Below are 19,952 nucleotides of genomic sequence, written 5' to 3'. Positions count from 1 at the left end.
TTACACCACACAGAAATCATTATAATCAACCATAAGCTTCTTAAATTAGTAGCTATGACTGCCTGGCATACATTTACTTGTTTGCAAGTAATACTTTTTGCCAGTAAGTTAGTCTTTATATACAATACTGCAAAATTATTCATATCTAAGATAATGCACGATCTCAATAAGAACTAAAGGAAGCAAGTTCCAATTACATGGCATGGTATGCAGTACCTTCCAGCCTCTATGTAAGCCTGTATTTCATCAGATAAAACTTGGCACAAGACTTCCTGTTAAATAATATAAAAGTAATGAACGTTCAGTTACCTTTGATTAATGAAGAGTAAATGCTCAGACATTAAGCCTAGAATAAGACAGCATTGTCCAAAAACTATTACAGTGTGAATACAAGCAGTAGCATAAACGTATGCATACTGTAGGGAAAAAAAACCAAACAGCACTTGCCTTTTTTCAGCAGAGCTTTTGAATCAGCCTAAGAATTAAAAAGATTATTACATCAAGCTGTTGAATCAGTTTATAATACAATTCAAAACACCTACAGATTTCTACTGTTTTCTACACAATTTCATTGATTTCACTCCCTTTAATTTCTGTGGGTGTGTGGGTTGACCTACAGGATCACCTTGAATTGCTCCCTTGTGTCCTGGTCCCCTCAGTATCCACACTGCACACACTGATGAGCTCCTGGGCTCCCCCTGGAGTGACCAGAACGTTTGAAGGGTCAGTCCACCCCAGCTCCACCCAGTGGGGCTGGATGGGGCCATGCCAGGTTTAACTTCCGGGCTCACCTGCGAGCATCTCCCGCAGCATTCCTGCTGTCCTCACACCTTCACCTTTATACACTACTGCAATGCTTATAGACCTTCCCATGCTGCTCTCAACACTAGAGAAGACCTTAGAACTGCACTGTGTGCATTGTTTCTTTTTACTTCATACTTGACCAATGATAATTTTATTTTAAATGCCTTTTATTTGGACCCTATGATCATTTAGCTTCTATTTTACTCATGTCAGCGACAATACACTTATAATTCAGTGTAATATACATGTTGTCCTTGTGTACTGTGGGGGTTTTATGGGTAGATCTCCTCCCCGGTAGCTCCTGGGGCTTCAGCTGGGCTGCTGGGTGCACAGGCATCTGGGAGGGGAGCAGAGGACCAGGCAGGATGGTGCTGGATAAGGTGAAAGAGGAGAGAGCTAGGTGGGAGGATGGGGCAAACAGCATTGATCCTGCGTCGGCTTTAACTTATTTGGACTATGCCTGGAGTCCTTGCTGAAAGGCAGTCTCTGTGATAGTGTTTTGATGGATGATGCTGCTGACCCCAAGTTTCATGAGAAAAGCAAAGCTGCCTGCAGTGGCAGTGCCTGGGCAGGCAGGGACAGCCCAGCTGCCACTGCCCAGGGAGTACTGATTCACCCGCATGCAGCGGTCCAGCCAGCCATTTCCCTCCAACAGCCCAGCTTCAGCAGCTGACTGCAGCTGGAGTTGTGCAGGTGGCATGGCAGGGCACAGATGGAACAGGCCATGGGATAGGCTTTGAGCCAGGCCCATTGCAAGTCTCAGCGTCTGGGCAAGGCCAGCCTGCTCCACACAACAGGAGAATTGATCAGTGGGGACCCAAGCTGCTCTTGATCTTGTGCCAGGGATCAGGTGGCTCCACGGTGTGTGTATATACGGTATAAAGATAACCTCTGGGACTTCTCAGGATAAGCATCAGATAAGGTGATGAATAAGTGCCTGTGAACCAGGCAGATTTGTGAGGTGGGTTGTGTCCTGACAAGAACAGTAAATAAAGAGCCTGAAGGATTGATTTAAATTGTATTCCACAAGACAGTAAAATGCCAAGATAAAAGGCAGTAAAATATATACTTCCTACAGTCTTCCAAATAAAATTAGTTAATATCGTAGTTTTTATAACAATTTCACTTACTTAAATGTTGCCTTTGCCTTTTCTGAGCAACTGACTCATACTATTATTGTTTCCAACTTTGTGTTTTTCAGTCAAAACCACTTTATAAAAGACCACTTTAAAAAAATGGAGACAAAACCAAGCTAAAGGATTTAATAGCTAATGTGTGGTAGGTCATACTGAACCTAAGGAAGAAATTCATTAACTACTCAATGTGCATTTTTACACACCCTACTCTTTTATCTGGTAAGCCTTATCTATTGCAGCATGTTAAGTGTACAATGCAAATATTTGAATAATCATGACATAATTGCAATTTCGTTTGTCCATGCAATCCTAGTGAAACCCTGAGGAAGGCTTCGGTGAGCACTGGTTTCAGGGAGCACAGAATACCCTTGTATTTCATTCACTTGCAAAGTAATTGGCACAACATTCTTCATTCCAAACATATCTGCTGAAAGAGATAAGTGAAAAGAATAAACAGTGTAAATAGATGGATTTACTTCACTAATGTGGGAGGCATTTTGAAGGCAAACTGTTCAATAGCAAGCTTTAATGTCAATGCAGATTTAATGAAGTCAGAATGCATTACATCACTGAGGACTGCATTTGCAGATGTAAACCAGCACAGTTCCGCTGCCTTAGCTGGAGCTTTACCACTCTATAACTTCTAGCCTTGAAAAATCTTATCAAATATTCTCAGTTGTTTTCCTTTCTTCTTCTTCTGTTTCTTTGTAGCCTATTTTCTTCTGATTTTGCCCACTCTCTGCTCTTTCAGTAGGTCTAATTATTTTCTTCTTCCTCATCACCTCGGTCTCTTTAACTTTCTCTAGGAACCTTTTTTTCTTTGTTTCATAGAATCATAGAATAACCTGGGCTGGAAGAAACCTCTGGAGGTCATCTAGGCCACCCTCCTGTTCAAAGCAGGGCTAATTTCAAAGGCAGTTCAGGTTGTTCAGGGCTTTCTTGTCCAGTTGAGTTTTGAGTATCTACAAGGTTGGAGACTGCACAGTCTCTCTGTGTCCCTGTTCCAGTGCTCAGCCCCTCATTAGAAATTTTATTTTTAGCATTTCATTATGTCTGTTTGCAGTTCTGCTCTTTTAAACAGCTTCCATAACTCCCCACCTTAGTTTCAACCTTGTGCCCAGCTCCTCCCTTCTATCTCCTAAAGTTGTAGCAAACGTACTGTTTCCATCCTTTCTGAATTTTCTGGTGTACTTACATTTCTTCATAACAGAAATACACCCCTTCCTTTGATATACAGGGTTATATTTACTCCTCACAAGATTCAAACTGATGCCATATGGGTAAAGGTCAGGTTGAATGACCGTAGGTTATTGCCCAAAGCCATTCAGGTAATGTGAATACTGAATAGAACTGCCTAAACCCCCTTGTTATTCTCCTTTGCTCCTGCACAGCTAACCCATCTTGCATTTGAAAATCGGACTTGTCCCTAATACCTGTAGAGCTTTAGCAGTTTCTGAAAGCATAGTGGCTGCTAAGTATGAAAAGGTGTTTGATTTGAATGCCTGACATTGCCTGAATCATGAGCTTCACGTTTGTAAGTTTACTTTTTGTTTAGGATGAAGCTTTGAAAAAACAATTGAAGATATTGTCTCAGTTGGCACTGGATTTTGAGCAGCAGCCCCATGACACTGCCAGGAGCTACTGGAGTAACACTGGCAATCTACATAAATGTTGTCAATTTTAAATTGCTCTAAACAGTCAATCTTTAGACCGTTAGTGTTTACTATGGAAGAGCCGGTGTTCCATTCTAATGGAGAATACAGGGAAAGTTAAGCCCATTAAAAGCAGATTTAAGAAAAGTAATCGTACTGTTCTGAAAATATTCAAATTTTGAAGTAAATGTTGTCTTTTCTAAAATATTGGAAATACATACATAAATGTATGCACAAATTGTTAAAAAATTGTGTCATCTGCTGATACTTGCTTTGAAGTGGGCTACCATGAAGCTTTGTGCTTCAAGTGAGAACATTGAACTCTGACTTTCCCAATGCTTAATACTTCTGCTGACTTATTTGAAAAATAATTTTGCAAATCATAAGTGAAACATCACATCTTAATCAGTTGATATTTGCTTATGCTTAATGAACTAGTGCCCATTTACATAATCACTGACAAGCCGTTTCAGTTGACTAAGGAAGGAGGTAACTTGCTGCACTCTGTACTGTTTCAACAAGCGAGATTTAAAAAGGGGCTAATTCTTATTTGCTGGAGAAATCTCAGGCATGTGCAACAATTGCTCCTTTAATTTCTTCCCATTATTCATGCATTTTACTACAGTCAGTAAAATAAAAGCATTCATCATTAAACTTTGCTCTACCTCTATGCGAGTACCCCATGGGTTAGTTTTCCGCAACTGGAATACTGATATCTTGGGATACTGTATCTTCATGCTTCTGTGATGGTGAGGATGAAGCTCTCTCCACCCACCTCCTGTCTTTCTCACTACCCAATGCTGAGAACTGGAGTTTTGTTTACATGTCACGGTCAGTATTCTCCAGTGTAGGCAGTTTAAAAGAAATAGTTTGGAATTCCTGCTTCTTGTTGGATTACTTTGATATTCATGGTATTCGGAAACATAGGCTTTTCGTTTGTTCTCACTTTGCAGAAGCCTTCAGATCTCAAATATTTGTTTCATGTCATGTAACAGTGCTTATCTGTGACCCACATAGAGAAACAGTTTAATATGCATCTGACAGCTGCCATCTTCAGAGTATTCAAGAAGACAACTCAGTATTCCCTAGAAGACTTCATATTCTCAAGATTTTGGTGGATACGACTATGCTTTGGAACAATCCAGACATCTCTTCTACAATGCTGAACACTGACAGAGAATATCAGACTTTGCTCTAGCAGTGAAGGTTCTTGTCACCTTCATTCAAAGCCTGAACAGCTCATTCCCACATTTCAGAAGAAAACATGTTTTCTCCCACTCGTTTCTATCTCACGAGATTCCTAAAATAACAGGCAAGTCAGATGATGAAACAGCCTTAAGACAAAGGCACTTCAAGCTCAAAGGCCATCCTTGAGGTCATTTTGCCTTTGACAGTGTCCACTAACTCCTCTAGTACCACAATAAGATCAGAGGAAGAGGAGGGATGAGCTCAGGTCTACTTGTGCACGCTGTTCCCTCCAGCCATACAGTAAAGAGGTTATCACTTCTTAAGTTCATCGAATCATAAAATCACAGAACGATTTGGGTTGGAAGGGACCTTAAAGCTCATTCAGTTCCAAGCCCCTTGCCATGGTCAGGGACACCTTCCACTAGACCAGGTTGCTCAAAGCCCTGTCCAACCTGGCCTTGGACACTTAAAACATCTTAAGGTCCCTTCCAACCCAAACCGTTCTATGATTGTGTGGTGATTCAATGTAGGTTTATTTAAGCTATAAGAACTAGATTTGAGGACCAAATAACTGAAAATTAAAATGCATTAAAACAAGTTCCAGGACTCCTTACTTTTCCTAAAAAGCAATCACTGTACTTGCTCAGCACCTGTCAGAGCACGGCCTCCTAACAACCCGTGTTAGGTAAGGCTGATAATCCACAGGCTTTATGTAAGGGATGCAGGGCTCCCCAAGTGCTGGTACAAGCAGTTCTATGGAGACTTTGCCCGCACAGAATAACCTAGCGGGGGACCCCGTGTTCAAACAAAACAAGCCCAGTCTGTCGACACCATGGTGTCAGACCCGGCCTTGATCTTCTTCCCGCGAAGCTGTGTGTGGAAGCGCCTTCACCCTGGAGCCGACCTGCAGGGGACAGTGACCGGCGGGTGCCCGTGAGCGAGGGGACACCCCCGGACCTCGCAGCTCTGCCTTTGCGCTCCTCAGGGCGAATTCGGCATTGCCAGGCTTCCCCAAAGTCCATTTTTTCTCTTAAATGACACCTCCCTCGAGCTCTGCCGCCAGACAAGGGGTGACAGCCAGCGCGAGGAGGCGCCGAATCCCACCAGCCTCCTCCTGCCGGCTCCGCCGCTGCTGTGGGCCCGGCCAGGGCGAGCGGTGAGAAGGGGAGAGGCGGTGCACCGGGACTGCCCTCCGCCATTGGCCAGGTCCTGCCCCGGGGAGGGCCGGGCGCCGGAGCCCGCTCTGAAGTGCTGGTGCTGGTGCGGGGATGGTCCCCTCCTGAGGGTAGCTGGGCACCTTCTCCCCTCCCGCCCGCGGCGGGGCAGGGGCAAGGGAGGCGGAGGGAAGGGCGGGAAGGGCCGCCCACCTCGGCGGCAGAGAGCGAGCTGGGGGCGCGGGGCTGGGAGCAGGGGGAGCGAGGGGCGGCTTCCCGTGTGAGGGAAGCGCGGAGGGAGCGGGACAGTGAGGTGGGGAGCATGGAGGAACCGCGCGATGCGGCGTCTGCCCGGGCGGCCGACGGCTGCTGAGGCAGCGGCCCGGGGGCGCTGCGGGCACGCCCGCCGCGGAGCGAGCCATGCGTGTGGCGAGGTGGCTGGCGGGTCTGGTGTGCCTCCTCTCCCCGCTCGTCGCTGAGGCTCGGGGAGTCCGCTTCCACCCGGGACAAGGTAAACAAGCGGCAACAAAGGCGGCGACTGCCCCGGGGGTCTTGGCCCTGCGGCAGGCGCTGTGCCCTGCGGGGCAGCAGCCGCGGGCGGGCAGGAGGGAGCGTTTCCTCGCGGGGCGGGAAGCGGGGCGGCCGATGGGGGTGGCAGGGCCGGGGCGGCTGAAGCGGGCTGTCGCTGGGTGTGCTGGAGGCAGCCCTCACTGCCCTCTCCTGTCACTGCACCCCTGGCTAGTGCAGCGCCGGGAGCCGTGCGGAGGTTCCTGGTGTGCTGATCCACAAGGCTGAGTCTCTTGCTCTCTGTTGCAGAGACCTTAGTGAAGCAGCTCTCCTCCTATGAAATCATCACACCTGTCCGAGTGAATGAGTTTGGAGAAGTCTTCCCTCACACGCATCACTTCAGCAGGAGAAAAAGGAGCTTGGAGGCACCCCTGGAGCCCGTTGCTTTCCGAACTCATTACCAGCTCAGTGCATACGGGCAGGTCTTCCAGCTCAACCTGAGTGCTGATGCGGGCTTTGTTGCTGCTCAGTACACTGTGGTGCACGTAGGGGCCCCGCAGAAGCAGTCCTCCCCTGATTTGCGCCACTGTTTCTACCGTGGTCATGTCAATGCGCAGGAGACGCACATGGCTGTCTTCAGCATCTGTGGTGGCTTGGTAAGCATGTTGGTTACTGCCTCGTGTCTCCATTCATATTCTCTTCCCTGAAAGAAATGTAATGGGATGACTTTGCCACAGAGCTAAGCTGGAAATTCTCGGGCATCACTCCAAGTAGTTGGTCATAAAATATCTTGGCATCAGCAGCTTGCTGTCATGATGATACTTTTTGGTGGGATATACAAATGCTGCTTTCAAAGGATCTATTGCTGGCCTGTAATAGAATTGGTTGATGTAACTCCTGACACCAAGAGCTTTATAGCAGAGGAAAAAGCATGCTTCAGAAACACAGTAAGCTATTGTTTAGATAAAATGATGCCGTTAGTCAGCATCAGTTATGTGTTTGTGGCTTTATAGATACTTTGTGGTTATGAGTGATGAATAATGGGGCTTGAGATGGAGAGAGAAGAACTAGTGTTGATATTTTTCTTCCTCTGCTTTCAGCAGTGCTGTAGAGGTGTGTTGTGTAGTATTGTGTATTAGTGTGTAGTGGTGCTCTCTAATCACGTTTCTGTTAAAAGTGAATGGGAAGCTTCCTGCCAACTTAAGTGGGAGTGTATCTATAAAATGCTTCTGAAGAACTGAATTTATCAAACAAATCAAAACTGCATCAATATACATTCTTTACTTATCCCTTGATAGCATTCTTATGTAGCATTCTTCCAAAGTTATAATGGAGAAATAGTAGCACACAACTGTTAGTAGCACAGAACAGTTGTAGTGTATTGCTAAATCTTACAGTTTTGTGTGTAGGACCAAGAAGACTAATACCTACTGCTTTACCACATCACTGTTGACATGCTGAGAATGAGCATGTGTGACATGCATACTGTAAAAATATGGTGTTTTAAATATTACTGTGAATTTACATTGAGGTTGTTCCAAGTTTCTTGCAGTCACACAGAAAAGTAAAGGTGTAAGACTTTATTTTTGGGAAGTGGAAAGAATGCAACTTTCCATTCTAGTCTCTTTCTAGTGGCATATAGAAAATAGAATGGAGTTGGCTGGATGTGTGCAGGAGGGTGTAATGTGTATTAAAAGAAAGTGATGCACATGGTGAAAAGAGGACTTTCACTGCCACTTCCAGCTGGACTTGATGTCCTTAGTTGTTGTGTGGCTGACAGAGAGCCTAGTCTGAGCCACCAGCCAAGACCTTGCTGTCCCAGTGCGCTCGGGACCTTCACTGCTCATTTGACTTTCTGCCCAGGCAGATGCAACCTTGTGGAGGGCATGTAGCATACCCAGTGTTGTGGCTGCTTACCCCTCATTAATGAGGCTGGTGAGGTTTTTGGAAGAGGAAGCAGAGCCTTGCATGGGTACTGGTGCATTTTTTTTGTGGGACATGCTTATGGTTCCCCAGGGAGGGATTGTGGGGGGATGATGTGGCAGTCATAGCCAGCTGGTTGCCTGTATCTGCACAGCATATCCTCCAGCCTGGCTCAGAGCCTTCAGCATAGTGTTCTTTGTCATCCTATGGATTCAAAGTAAATGTTATACTCCTCATGTGACTGCCAGGGAGACAGCGGTTTTTTTGAGTTGAGAGAAGAATGGATGTGAAAGGAAGGAGATGGAGGACTAGTGGGATTTTCCTGAGAGATCTTGTCCTCCCTGAATGCATTCCCCTCTTCAGGCAGGACTACCCACAAAACTTAGATACTTTTTCTCAAGGTTTTAAGGATTCTGTAGTTTTGTGCATACAACAAATGTACCTGCAAAAATAAGCTATTGAGTTATTGCTCTTTTATTGAACAGCACCATGCCTCATGAATACAAAGAATTAAGTGTAACTGTTGCTGAGGTAGGATACTATTTACTATGTGAGACAGCAGAAACCATGCGAGTGGCGTGGTAGCCCTGTATTTTTATTTATTTTTTTTTTTAAGTAAAATCTCTTCACTTTGTAGGATCCATTTTCCTCAGTGCTGGACTTGAGCTTGACATACAGAAATTAAAATACAAGAGATTGCTTTCAACTGTTAGGTATCTAATTTTCCCTTCCAGCTTTGCATATATAGAGCAGTTGCAGTAGACCAATGCTGTAAAAGCTAGGGAGGACAAAAAAGGACTTGGACTTAGATAAAAAGGTACAGGGAGTTTGACAGTGGAATTTAACAGGTTACTTCAAAGATGTGCCTGTGTGATCTGAAGTTAAGCCAGGTACTTATGTTCATTTTATCCTGTACGCATCTATCCCCAAGCTCTCCACTGCCTTCCTTCAAAGCCTGTTTCCCAAGTTCCTTTTCTTTTTTTGCATTCTCAGTTTTGAGTGTGTTCTCCCCCTCAAGCTCTGCTTTCCCTTTTCGCTCTCAGTTAAGCCTTTTTCTGAGTGTGCCAAGAGCATGTATAACCCAGAGTACCCGCAGAGCATTGCTTAATGGCTCCTGACACCCTGTATGCAGTTGTGTTGTGTTACATTTCAGAGCATGCCCTAGGTTCAGGGGTGCAAATGGCAAAGGGAGGTTAGAAGGTCAGCAAGGAGTCTGTAGTAATTGCAAGGAGGGAGTGTGTAATTAGGGAAGTTTGGGGTGCTGTCAAAGACAGAAGGTCATTTGGTGTGATGGCCTGGGTGCCTAGTTGAGCATCTGATCACATAGAAGCATCTTTAGAGTAACTTCTGAAAATTCATACTTTTATTTCACTTTTTATTTTCCTAAGTTCTGTATCAATGCTTTTACTGCATTAGTCACTTATAGCTTCTTACAAACATGCGAAACGAAATCTGCTGAGGATGTCCTTGGGTGCATGTAGACTAAAGAGACCTCTCAAATGTCATCCAGTCAGCAAAATTAAAGAGGTAAAAACTAAATTAAAAAATCATTTAACTTTTGAGAACATATGGCTTACAAGTTCATTGACAAATACAAGCAAATACCAGTAAATAAAGTATCTTAAAGTGAGGGAGCTATCACCATTTATAACTAGAATGAGCCTTCGGTTCTTACCAGGCCCCTGCCTGAAGAAAGAACCTTTATTTAAATTAATGTATGTTTTTCTAGTCCTGAGTGAATGCTATAAAAACAGTTTATTTAGTCCTTTGAGAAGCCTGATATTCTTTCTTGGAGGTCAGGAATGTGACTGATGCTGAGGATAGTTAAAGTCAGTTTTTGTGAGCTGACTCAAAATTTTGTGAGCCTAATGCCAAAGGTGTTTTATGTGACTACTGTGAGAGAGGGGAAGCTAAGAAAGGAGGAAATGCACATCTTTTGGGTGTACAGTCTTTGCTGTGTAGAGCAATTTCACATGTTCACTGACTGGCAAAAGTTAGGAGCGGGAAGATACACAAATCTCTTCTTGCATGGTTTTGATAGCTATCAGCTTTCTGCAGTCCAGGAGGGCAAGACTGCTTTGTTCTCAGGTAGCTTCTGGAGCATAACAAGGTCTGCATGACAAATTCCTTCCTTGGGAGCTCAAGAAAACCCATTGGTAATGTTCCTTTACTGCACTTCAAGCTTACTTTTGTCAGGAAAATGGCAGAAATATGAACCTGGCTGTGGATCTTCAGAATTTCCTCAGTACAAGAGGTTGTGTTTATTTTCTTATGAATATGGGTCAGTGGATCACCTTTGTGAGAGATTTTGAAAACAGTTCTGCCTGCTACTATGTGTGAATGCAGTGGTTCCTTTTAAGGAAAAGTAGGTAGTCCTAGCATTTATTTTAATGAAATGTAGTTTTTAACTGTTTGGTTAAAAAAGCCCCAAACAACTTGCTAGAAGCTAGTGCTAGCATAGCGAGCATCTGGTTTCTTGTGGAGATCTAGTACATGTAAAAGACTCCAGATATTTACTGCTCAGTTCTGTGCTGCTTGGCACTAATAACTTCAATGAATTCTTTGGAAAACCACTGTAGTTTAAAGCTTTAACACTTGTAACTGGAAGATATGCTTACTTTGACATAATGTTTTAACTCATGGGCTGCCATTTCAAATAAGTTACCTTCTAAGTCTGAAAAGCTAATTATTCTTCAGCATTTGGGTTATGTTTGTAAACTTATGAATCGCCATAAGCCACACATGTTTTTATACATTTTAATCTTAATCCAGAGTCCATCATAAGCTAATAAGGAAAAGATAATTTTAAAATGTCAACTAAAGACAATCAATTCTTGTTTGGGCAGAGTAAGTCCTATTGCTGCTGGCTGGCTGATGTGATGACTTCCACTTAATAGTTCTGGTTTCATTTGTCATATAGGTGAGACTCCAGCCCTGAATCTCTGCAATAGAACAGTCAAATTCAGTGCTGTGTTATTTTTGTTTTTACTTTGCAAAGAAAAGATAAAATGTTCTCTCTTTTTTGCTGTTGTTTTTGTAGCTTAACAGAACAAAAAAGGATCAGGAAGTTGGCTGAACTCTACCTTCTCTGCATGGAAAAGGTCTAGATAAAGATACTTGTGCTTGATTGCCTCATTTGATTCTTTTTCCTTTATATTTTTTTCTGCTTTCTTTCCTGGTTATTTTTTTTATTTGCTCTTGACTTAACTTCATTTATGATTTTTATCCCATTTACTTTGGTTTGTTTTGCTGTTGACTTTTTCTTAATATGTATTCTCACAAGCAGGACCAAGTTTTAAATATTTTCACTTCTGTAACACTTGATCAGGCATCTTCTCAGTAAGAGGTGTCTGAAGTCTTCCTAGCCTAGCTCTGCTGGTCACAGAATGAATGTCACATATCTTTAATATTGCTAAGTGGCCTCTCTTTAGCTTTGTTTTCTCACATAGAGGCACTAGATGTCTTTTTCGTATACATCTGAGAGTAGACCATAACACTTGAATTTATTGGAACATGATCCTGTATCCTTGAGTCAGTTTCTACCTGTCTTGGCAAAATCTCTGTTCACCATGCTATTTGTTATAAAACAGTAAAACAGCTTAGGCCCCCTCTGCAGCTGTTACCAAAAACCTGAAACATCCACAGTACATTTTCCCCAAGCTGTTTACACCTCTGTTTTTCCAGAAAGTATTTCCATAGAGACTGTGCTTTTACACATGGACCAGCACAGATCAAGAAATACAGATGGTAATTGCAAATTGATAAAATGCATGGGGTTGTGAATTGTGCAGCTGAAGGGTTTGGCACAGAAAATGTCTGTGGGAAGCATTAGGATCTGCCTATGTCTGACTTCTGACTGGTAATTCTGCATGAATTGTTTGTTAAACAGACTAGGACATGCTTATGTCACCTTTTATGTGAAGGAAGCTTAGTTGTCACTGGGCTGCCTTTTGCACACATCCTGTGTCTGGTGGCTGCCTTCCCTGGAAGACGATTGAGTACCTTCTGTTTACCACATAAATTTATCTGGTAAAATTTTGATGGCTGCAGCCTGTTTGTAACTGCTGCCTTTATAGAGCCACATTCTTTTTTTGCCATTTTGGCTTTGTGACTTAGGTGAATTCTGGAAAGCTGTGGGCAGCCACGGGAAGTTGGATTTGGATTTACTTTATGTATATATGTAAGCATATATATATATATGGTATAACAGAAGGTACATGAACAGGAGTGATAGGGGCCCTTTGCTGTGACTAGGTGAGCTAAATTACTGAAGTTGAGTGCAAAATGGTGTGTTTGTTTTTGCTGGGTTTTTTTTTTTTTTGGTCTTAAGTTAATGCTTCCAGCCCCAGGTAGTAGTCAACAGTTAGCCATCATGGATCTTGGGGAAACTTTGTACTCTTGGGGAATAAATAGGCTTCTCACATAAGATAATGTGTCAGTGATAGTCTCGGTTGTCTTTCCATTTCAGACATACAGTCATGTAGAAAATAGGTTATGGTAGCAAAGTCAGACACTGAGAACAGTTCATACCTTCTGGGTATACGCATACTGACAAAAGTGCTCAAGATACCTTACTGTTTGGTTGACTAAACCAGGTGAAAATCTCACCACGGTTTGCGTATACTTAAGTGATAACTGCCTGATGGCACATGTGAGTTTAAAAGGACTTTATGGAGCTATTCATCTCCCAGTAAAAGAGAAAGGCGGTTCTGCATGTACTTAAAAACATCAAAGCTAGGAAGTTCTCTTTAAAGAGAGATAAGTTGCAAATGTAAATTTGCTTGACATTTACTGAGACACAAGATTATATGATGGAGTTTCCTACAGGATTAAGCATATGGAACCCCTAGGTCTGTGTTCTGTGAGAACAGTTTGCTCGATGATGTTAAAAATGCCCAAACCTAAAAACCAGAAATCAAAGCCAACAACTCCCTCCCTCCCAGAACCCCCCAACCAAACAAAAATCTCCTTTATCATAGAATCAGCTCGGTTGGAAAAGACCTTTAAGATCATCAAGTTCAACCATGACCCTGGGACTGCCAAGACCACCACTAAACCATGTCACTGAGGGCCTCATCTACACAGTTTTTGAACACTTCTGCCACTGCCCTGGGCAGCCTGTTCCAATACCTGATCACCCTCTCTGTGAAGTTTTCCCTAATATCTAATCTAAACCTCCCCTGGTGCAGCTTGAGGCTGTTACCTCTTGTTCTATCACTTCTTATTTGGGGGAAGAGACCAACCCCCACCTCATTACAACCTCCTTTCAGGTAATTGTATAGGGTGATAAGGTCCCCCCTGAGCATTCTCTTCAGACTAAACAACCCGAGGTCCCTCAGCCAGTCCTCATAAGACTTACTCTCCAGATGCTATACCAGCTTTGTTGCCCTTCTCTGGAGCCCACTGTAGCACCTCAATGTGTTTCTTGTAGTGAGGGGCCCAGAATGGAACACAGGATTCAAGAAGCAGCCTCACCAGTCCGAGTACAGGGGGATGATCACTGCCCTGGCCCTGCTGGCCACACTGTTTCTGATACAGGATGCTGCTGGCCTTCTTGGCAGTCTGGGCACAAGCTGGCTCCTGTTCAGTTGCTGTCAGTCAGCACCCCCAGGTCCTTTACCACCAAGCAGCTTTCCAGCCACTCTTCCCCAAGTCTGTAGTGTTGCATGGGATTATGTGGCCCAAATGCAGGACCCGGCACTTTGCCCTCTTGAGCCTCATACCACTGGCCACAGCCCATTGATCCAGCCTGTCCAGATCCCTCTGCAGATCCTTTCTGTCCTTCAGCAGATCAACAATCCCAGCCAATTTGGTGTTGTCTGCCAATTTACTGAGGGTGCACTCAATCCCTTCATCCAGATCATCAGTGAGGGTACTAAACGACACTGGCCCTAACACTGAGCCTTGAGAGGCACCACTAGTGACTGGTCACTAACTACATGTGATGCCATTTGCCACCACTGCGTCTACCACCATTTATGTATATATGCATTTTGTTTAAGCAGTTTCAACAGGCATTGCAGAATAGCTGCCTTTTCCATAATGAAATCTCCATGTATATATCTATGCATAATTTTTAATTGACTTGTCTAGTTCATTTATTGTGAATTGTATATAAAGGTAAAAATAATTAAATTGCCTCTCTCTCTCCCTTCCACTCCTGTGACTCTTGGTAATTGCCATGAACTCTTTCCAGCTGTCTTTGAGATTGTTACTGCAACATTCTCCCAAATAACTCTGCTATGTAGCCAGTCTGTTGTTACATCTGTATTTAGAAACTCCAGGAATACCATTTTTACTAGGTTTCAGTCTGACTTTCTTGCCTAGAATAGCCTCACAAAGTGATGTTCTGAATACCTAATGCCAGGTATTTTACACTTCCTGCAAGGATATTCTTTCCCCTATGCATTATGCAAAAGGAAAATATGGAAATATGTTTGTTTGGGTTTTCGTGTGTGTGTGTTCCTGAATGAAAGTAACTTGGTAGTAAGGATGCTGGATCCACTGCTACAGTTATCAGTATGGCTAGATTGGATGTGAGCCAAATATACAAATGGGTAAAATTGCTTTAGGAGTTTATGTGGGATTTACATTCCAGTCTGGAATTCTGTAATTTTACTTAACCAGTGATTAGGTGCTTTTCCACACTGGGACATTTCTGAGCATAAGTGGATTCCTCATCAGTTCTGGTCAAGGTGTGATTAGGTGTGCTAAAGGTGTGATTACACTCTGCTCATGAAATCTTAACATGACAGAATTTGCAAGAAGAGGTGTTTAGACCATAGTTACACTTAAAATGAAAGTTTTTTTTTCTCCTGTAATAGCTGTTCAGCATTTTATTCCATTTCTTGAAGAACTTAAAGTATATTGCTTTCAGTCACTTCTGCAGAGGTGTTCCACCAGGAAATACTTATTCATTGCTAGATATTTCTTCCCTGCTGCTTAGCTAGTATATTTGTTATTTTATTACTATTTTCCTATTTCTATTATATTAGTTCCAGTTTTAATTAATACATTAGCTCACAACCACTGCCTCTTGTTTCTAACTGAACTATCCTCTATCAGAAATATATATTCTGAAATATATATGGTATAATATTTCAGAAATGATATTTCTGAAATATCATAAATATATAGATCTGGAATATATATTCTGGATGTTGTAAGTGTACCATGATCAGATAACCTTTAGTACCTTTTTCTTCAGTAACTATGCTATGCTTCTTAAGGCTTTCACTAGAAAACATTGCAACAGTGGAGCAGGAAGAAAAAGGTGAAGGCCTCACATGATTCTGAAGAGGTTTGAACTTACACAATGGGGAGGGAGGAGAGGGGAAAAAGAGAATATTATAAAGGAAGGGATTTAGTGATTTACTTTGACCATGAAAGTATTCTTGCTATAAGCTACTTGCAGGTTTTTGAGTTTGAGTTAAGAAGCCATACCATAAGGGCATGAAAAATACTTGAGCACAGGAGTGGAGCTTACCTGGGATGAGTCTGCCAGTTGAGTTGTGTTTTCCAGAACTTTGTTCTTTAGCATTTTTCTGAAACCTTTCCAATTTTGCTGTTGGACATATTAAGATTAATTCCATGTTTCTGAAGCCTGCTATATATCCCTTATGGTTTCCATGTTTTTTATGAAGTTGCCATTATACACAAAGATATAATTTGTATGTGGGTATGGTGCATACTTTAACCATAACTTCTGCAATGTTTATTTCTACTACTCTTGGAACAGAGCAAATGCATTGATTAAGACTATTCAGTTCTAAGCCACTTTAAAGCGCTAAGACATGCCATATATAGTGAGTAGCTGTGTTGATCCATTGAACCTTGATTTAATATAAAGTGTCTAACATCCAGAGTATTTTAAATCCAAGAAATAAATAATCTTTCTCATGTGGGTTTTCTCATAAATTTCCTCAAATCTAGGCATATGCAGAGTCCTGAGTAGCACTCCCTCTTTGGACCACTTATTTATGATGTGTAAGAGACTGTTTTCAATTTTGTACTCCACTTCTACTGAAGAGATCTTTTAAATGTACTTTTACCTCTTTATCTGAGAACAGAAATAGAATGCTTCAGGCAGATTTCTTGTTATATGATTTGAGAAGCATCTGTAGATGATAAGTTAATCCAGTTTATTTCTGATTTCATTTCCTGCAAATGCTCGGGCTCCTGTTTCAACAACCTGCCTCTGTACATCTAAGTGACCTTGCTTTATTTGGTTTTACCAAAAGTATTTTGAATTTGGATCTCACAGCCCTTTTCCTTGTGCACCTAGCTCACAGTAATAGCTCCATTTGTATTAGCAGAATCTGTGGCCAGATTAAGTATTACTTATTAATGTATGAAGAACTATAAAACAGTATAGGTGGTGACTGAATTTTTGAAGACTTATGTGTTAGGAAAATGAAAAGGTAACCATTTGTAACTGTTCAAAATCCATCTTTAGTCTTCATAGATAACTTAAAGGATTTAAATTGGTGGTTTCAATCTCAGTATCTGCTTGGGTTTGAAATAATAAATATCATATATCTTTTCAAGATAGAACACTTTGCATTGCTTATCCTTTGATCTTTCTCACATACAATATCATGAGGAGTTCTCAACTTGGATAGGGGATGGGCAAAAAATTTGTTGTAGACAACTGGTGGGAGGTATTCCTAACTAGTCAGTGGTAGTAATTGCTTGCTTCTCTATGTATACACTGAGGAAAGATTGAAAAGTTGTTGTATTATAGATTTTTTTTATCAGCTATTTCTTTTATATCTAAACAGACAGCTGATCCTGGGGCACTATGCAAGAATCAGTGGGACAGAGAGTGAGAGGAACCCTGGCATCATTGTCCTAAAGTAATTACCTCAAGTATCTGAGAAGGTGGAATCTCCAAGTTCCTTCTTGTATTAATCTTTTGATTTAAATAAAAAGCTAGGAATAATTCTGAGGCCATGAAACATAATATAGTATTCCTCCCTTCTAGCTGTCTGTCTTAACTTTTGGGGCTATAAGTTTATGGTGTGGGTTTTTTTGTATCTTCTTGGTTATAACAATGGAGAATTTTTTGGTTTTGTTCTTTTCTCCCTAGATGACTTCAGTGTTTCTCTTTTTCAGCAGAGGGTTCTGGATTTCAGTTAAGAATGGTTCTGGTACTTAGACTGTAGAGTAATGAAAGCTGAGCTGCAGAAGTTTACAGGCATTTTATATTGTGTATTCATTGCTAGGCTCAGCTTGATGCACAGGCTTTGTAGCACTATTCTGAGTTGCTTGATGGCTTGATTGTCTAGTAAGCTCTTATTGATACGAAATTGCTTTTTTTGCTAGGAAAAATGATTCTGTGTGCCAGGTGACCCTTACTATTTCAGTTGAAAAATATATTTCTTTGATAGGAGGCATAGATTTTTAACTCTACAGAGGAGCTGGTATGCGGTGTACATGATTTCAATTGCTAGTGCTTAAACAGAGAAGTGTGGGAGTGCACATCTACAGAAGGGGCAAGGCAGAAATACTTCTTTTGGAGTATCATCAATCCTAGATTGCCTTAGATCAATGCCTTATGATGATTCTTCCTAATCCACTGGATAGGATAATTGCATAAATATGTTTTTGAATTTCTAGATAGGTTGTTTGGTAGCTCTTGGTTGACTAAGTATGCGGTAAGGAGTCCGAGTGGAATTATCAGTGATCAGACTCACTCAAAGCCATAGGTCTTAATGATGGTTTGGGGTTGTGGTTTTTTTTTTGACTGTGAAATGGTAGAAAAATAAAGTCTTGTTCTTGCAGTTCATCTTTTCTAGTGGAAGTCTGATACTGTGGAAGGTGAGTTTAGTTTAAAATTGAGCACAAACTCTATATTAGATCTGTGCTATTATTCTCCTAATTGGTATGCTTGTTGTAGCTGAAACCATTTCTTTGTAAAATTTGAAAGCCTGCTTATTCGAAAAGCCATTGAAGAGACACATGCAGGATATCTGCTTTAGGTATTGGAAAGAGTAGGAGGGAAGTAAAATATATGTTGGAATAAAACTGTAGCAAGAAAGTTTTTGCTTAAATCTAAAGGATTATATTTTAAATGTCTCTTACATAATAATAGGGTTTATGGTATATCAAGAGAAAAGAAAGTTAGTGTTCACAAATGGTATGGGGTCAAATATATCATGTGTTGTAATTGGGAATTTAATAATTTATGTAATAAACATCAACATGAATATGAATCTTAGCATCAGTTCTTGCTTCTTTGACCCTGAGTGACAGGCTGTTCTTTGTCCCTGTCGTTTTGCCCAGAAGGTTGCATCTTCTTAGGGCTAACTGACAAGTTGTGGCATATCTCTTCCTGAGGCCCTTTCCAGGGAGGCACATAGCATTCTCAATACGCTCGATCTGCCGTCCTCTACAAATCACATGCCCTGGAAACACTGGATGTGAGAAGGCTGAGCTGAACGTGTGAAAGATCCAGCAGGAAAACTGCTTGCAAAGAATTTAAATGGGACTGGGGACGGGAAAGTGTTTCTCTGAGTTGGATGTAAGCAGTCGTGAAAGGAAAAATACTACTTAGCTGTTTTTTTTTCATTCTGCAACAAAGGTGATGCAGAGGATCCAACCACAGTGGGTTTACAGTAATTTTGGATGATAGGTATGCTATGTATCAGTCAAGATTACAGATAGTCTGACATATGCTTGAAGCCTAACAGACTTTTAAACGCAGGGAAGTAATAACTTTTCAGAAGGATCCCAAATTCAAGAGGGTAATATAATTCCAGTACAGTATCCTGGACACTAAGGTAGTACACAGCAGATTTTAAGAGACTATTTGTAGGTTGCGTGGAAAAAAAATATTCTCACTTCTCATCTGTCTTGCTCTGCCACTTTCTTTATTACCCTGAGTTTCAAGGTTGTAATGATCACTTAATCTCTTAAACTGTATTATGTAGATTATCACTGTTCTCTTATTGGTCAACATGCCACTCTAATATGGTAAAACAGCTAACAGGATGCAGTGCACCTGCTCACTCTTAAGTGCTTAATTGGCTAAAGTTTGGAAGTTGCCAAAAAGTCTGAAAAATAATTTGATAAAATTCTTATATTTTTTTTCTCCTCCTACTGTCCTGAAATAAGGTTCTTAATCCATAGAAAGCTATGAATTTGGTTAGAAATACAGTAAGAAAGAAGAGATTCAGTTTTGTGATTTCATAGTTGAAATTATTAATTAAAATTATGAAATTGGATTGCGGGGTAGAGGGGTGGGGGAAAGGAACTCATTTTTTGTTCTTTTTCTTTGTGTATGTGCCAGTGCTCTTGTTAGTAACCAGCTTCCTTTGGTTCCCATTACATAGTTACTCATGTGTGTCTGCTGTAGAGGTTGCGGGTGAAACCGAGGATAAAAATGCATTAATGAAACTGTCAACTTTGAATTCCTGGAACTTGTTTCAAAGCCTTTAAAAAGGAATATTGGGTTTACACTCTTTCTAATCTATGGTCAGAATACAATACTATATAAGTTATGTGAAAGGATAGAAGGTGACAAACCAGTCTAGAATTTGGACAGCAATCAATTCCTTAATTTCTTGATGGCCTCTGCTCGCTTTTGC

At 41.6% G+C, this 19,952-nt stretch overlaps 1 protein-coding gene across 3 annotated transcripts in view; it reads left to right on the top strand.

The window, feature by feature from the left end:
* The first annotated feature begins 6,224 nt into the window (after positions 1-6,224).
* The window catches only part of ADAMTS20 (ADAM metallopeptidase with thrombospondin type 1 motif 20), an 88,852-nt gene continuing 75,124 nt past the window's right edge, over positions 6,225-19,952 (top strand). For all 3 annotated transcript variants that reach the window (XR_009745946.1, XM_061467785.1, XM_061467784.1), the window contains exons 1-2: positions 6,225-6,445; positions 6,751-7,097. Coding sequence is in view for 2 of the 3 variants with exons in the window: in XM_061467785.1 (XP_061323769.1) it covers positions 6,355-6,445; positions 6,751-7,097 (438 nt within the window). In the remaining variant the exon portion in view is untranslated. The remainder of the gene's footprint in view (positions 6,446-6,750; positions 7,098-19,952) is intronic.

The sequence above is a fragment of the Pezoporus flaviventris genome, unplaced genomic scaffold (assembly GCF_033815535.1).
Source record: "Pezoporus flaviventris isolate CSIRO_AGI_PZ_B2104156 unplaced genomic scaffold, CSIRO_AGI_Pfla_v1 ptg000045l, whole genome shotgun sequence".
Lineage (NCBI taxonomy): Eukaryota > Metazoa > Chordata > Aves > Psittaciformes > Psittacidae > Pezoporus > Pezoporus flaviventris.
Note: the sequence above shows the minus strand (reverse complement) of the source record. Positions and strands in the feature narration are given on the sequence as shown.